Consider the following 3,688-nt stretch of genomic DNA (forward strand, 5'->3'; position numbering starts at 1 on the left):
GCACATGGGGCTCTTTTTAGAGCTCCTCTCTCTCTCTCTCTCTCTCTCTCTCTCTCTCTCTCTCTCTCTCTCTCTCTCTCTCTCTCTCTCTCTCTCTCTCTCTCTCTCTCAGCTCCCAGTCTACAGAACCGCAGATATTCCTCTATGGCCAGAATCCACTCCATGACTATTGAAGCTCCAATCACTAAGGTACACCTGCATTATTATACACACCTGAAGACAAAAAAAACATTAACCTGTATGAATAATTATAACCACCTGATTCAATACAGATCAATACAGAATCAACTATCTATCTGTCTGTCTTTCTATCTGTTGTTGTTCTATCATCTATCTAGCTATCTATCTATCTGCCTTATCTGTCTGTCTGTTGTTCTATCTAACGTTCTCTCTGTTGTTCTGTCTACCCATCCATCCATCTATCTATCTTGTTCTGTCTGTCTGTCCGTCTATCCATCCTTCTATCTGTCTACCCATCCATCCATACAGTGGGTACGGAAAGTATTCAGACCCCCTTAAATTTTTCACTCTTTGTTATATTGCAGCCATTTGCTAAAATCATTTAAGTTAATTTTTTTTCCTCATTAATGTACACACAGCACCCCATATTGACAGAAAAACACAGAATTGTTGACATTTTTGCAGATTTATTAAAAAAGAAAAACTGAAATATCACATGGTCCTAAGTATTCAGACCCTTTGCTCAGTATTTAGTACATCCATCCATCCATCCATCCATCCGTAGTTCTGTTGTTCTAACAAAACTAACATTACATTAAGTTTGTACAGTCTTTGCTTCTCTATTGTATCTCTTCTCGTTGTTTGAAATTATTTTAATTTTAATTTTAAATAAAAAATAGCTGTGTGTACATTAATGAGGAAAAAAAATTAACTTAAATGATTTTAGCAAATGGCTGCAATATAACAAAGAGTGAAAAATTTAAGGGGGTCTGAATACTTTCCGTACCCACTGTATATCCATCTATCATTCTATCAATCTATCATGTATCGTTATGTCTACCCATCCATCCATCTATCGCTCTTTCATTCTGTCCACCCATTCGTCAATTCATCCATCTTTCTATCATTCTATCATCCCATCGTTCTGTCTATCCATCCATCCATCCATCCATCCGTAGTTCTGTTGTTCTAACAAAACTAACATTACATTAAGTTTGTACAGTCTTTGCTTCTCTATTGTATCTCTTCTCGTTGTTTGAAATTATTTTAATTTTAATTTTAAATAAAAAATAAATAAATTTACATTTGAATTAAATTCTATTTTAATTCCGTTTTTACATTCAATTTCTACTCAAATTCTAATGCAAATTTTAGATCCTGTCTGCTACGTCAATTCTAAATCTAGTTCAAATTCGAGAATCGAATTGGAATGTAAAAGGTCTTCTCAATTCCATTCTCAATGGCACACAACCCTGAGACGTGCTGAACCACTTTGTCTCTGTGTATTTATGATTACTCCATCATAACTGATGATTTGTTTGTGAAAATGGAAGCAAAACAGACGCCAGAGGGGAAAATTCTTTACTACAGAGATATTTATGGATGTAAACCTTTGAGTAGTGGTTTGTTGTTTTCTCTCACCTTCTGTTCTTGTTATGCATGTATTTTGTTGTCTTTATAGGTGATAAATATCATTAACGCAGCGCAGGAGAGCAGTCCTGTGACAGTAGCGGAAGCTCTGGATCGCGTTCTGGAGATTCTGAGGACCACCGAACTCTACTCACCCCAACTGGCCTCAAAAGAGGACGATCCCCACACCAATGACCTGGTGGGGGGGCTCATGAGTGTAAGTCAAGAATTCATCTTTTATTCTTAAAGGTGCTTATTTGATTTGATTTTATTATTATTTGATTTTATTTTATTCCTAACCATAATTTTATTAATTTTATTGTATTATTAACCCTATATTTGATTTGATTGCTAACCCTAACTCTATTAATTTTATTTTATTACTAACCCTTTATTTTATAATTTTTTATAATTTAATTTATTTCTAACCAAAATGTTCAAAATTGTATTTTATTATTAACCCTATATTTGATTTGATTGCTAACCCTAACTCTATTAATTTTATTTTATTACTAACCCTTTATTTTATAATTTTTTATAATTTAATTTATTTCTAACCAAAATGTTCAAAATTGTATTTTATTATTAACCCTATATTTGATTTGATTGCTAACCCTAACTCTATTAATTTTATTTTATTACTAACCCTTTATTTTATAATTTTTTATAATTTAATTTATTTCTAACCAAAATGTTCAAAATTGTATTTTATTATTAACCCTATATTTGATTTGATTGCTAACCCTAACTCTATTAATTTTATTTTTTTACTAACCCTTTATTTTATTTAATATTTTATTTTATTATTTTAATTTATTTTATTTGAACCATAATTGTATTAATTAGATTTTAGCATTAACCCTATATTTGATTTGATTTGCTTGCTTACCCTAACCCTAACCCTATTCATTTATTTTATTTTATTGTATTTTATTCATATTACTATATTACTGACCCTATATTTTATTTTATTTCATATTTTAATTTAATTAATGTTTTTATTTAATAAATGTTTTTAATTGCTAACCCTAATTAATTTGTTCCTATTTATTTATTTGTTTTATTTCATTTTATACTTGTATTCAAAAGAGCAAGAAAATCCATCATATGACTCATGTTTGGAACTAAATGATACAAAAGCCTACAAGTCATCTTACACCCACATGATTCACAGAAATAGCCTTAAAATACTCTTCAAACACATGCAGTCAAAGACATCATAAACAGTACAGATCAATATTAAACAGCCGGGAAATTTCACAAACTGATATCCTGTACACAAACAAACCTAGACCAGATTTTTTCAGCAGAGAATCATCATTACGGGAGAAATTCAGACGTGCTCTGCCAGGAAACTGGTCTTATATACAGCGTGCGACTGCATGTCAGTGGCAGTCAGTAGATGTGAATGCTCTTGTTTTCGTTGAGCTCCATGCTGCCTGGCACAGGCTGTTTCACAGTTAGCCAGCAGTCTGTGACGACAGTGCCGCACTTGTTTACACAGCAGTCTCGATGTCTGCCATCTCCACGTCTCCCCCTTTAAAAGCGGTCCACTTTTAAACCAGATTTACAATGTTTTAGACAAGAAAATAGTTGCTAGACTAAAAGAGGGTTCAGACGGACAGAGATTTGCAGGGACACACAGAACAGAAGTTGTTCAAATACCAAGAAGTTTTAACAGGGTTTACTTCTTGGCTGCAGACATGACTTTGGAGATTGTTAGTTGGCAGGGTTCCCACTGTGCTGGAAAATTTGGGAATATCAGGGAATCTCAAACGTTTTAGGCCAGGAAAAGTCACAGAAATGAATAAAATGTTGACATCTAGTTATTCTCAGAAATTATGTGAAGTAGAGACCTGATCACAAACACCTGGTAAAGTCATGGAAAAATTGTCAAAAATATGGGAACTTGAACATTTTTAAACAGCATTTTGCTCATTCTTTTATGATTAATATATAGGCATGTTTTATGAAATATTAATTGAGTGGTGATATTGAATATTGGCACTTTTCATTTTTTAGCAAAATTTTAAAAAGGTGTGATAGATAAATGTTTATATATACAGTATATATATATATATATATATATATATATATA

The 3,688-nt window shown here is 32.1% G+C and overlaps 1 protein-coding gene across 1 annotated transcript in view; it reads left to right on the forward strand.

Moving 5' to 3' along the window:
- Positions 1–3,688, forward strand: part of LOC107585427 (high affinity cAMP-specific and IBMX-insensitive 3',5'-cyclic phosphodiesterase 8B-like) — a 53,542-nt gene that overhangs the window by 40,077 nt on the left and 9,777 nt on the right. Inside the window, exons 8-9 of the mRNA XM_016272445.1 lie at positions 113–189; positions 1,643–1,807. Coding sequence (XP_016127931.1) covers positions 113–189; positions 1,643–1,807 — 242 coding nt within the window. The remainder of the gene's footprint in view (positions 1–112; positions 190–1,642; positions 1,808–3,688) is intronic.

The sequence above is a fragment of the Sinocyclocheilus grahami genome, unplaced genomic scaffold, assembly GCF_001515645.1.
Source record: "Sinocyclocheilus grahami isolate Dianchi unplaced genomic scaffold, SAMN03320097.WGS_v1.1 scaffold70.1, whole genome shotgun sequence".
Taxonomy (NCBI): domain Eukaryota; kingdom Metazoa; phylum Chordata; class Actinopteri; order Cypriniformes; family Cyprinidae; genus Sinocyclocheilus; species Sinocyclocheilus grahami.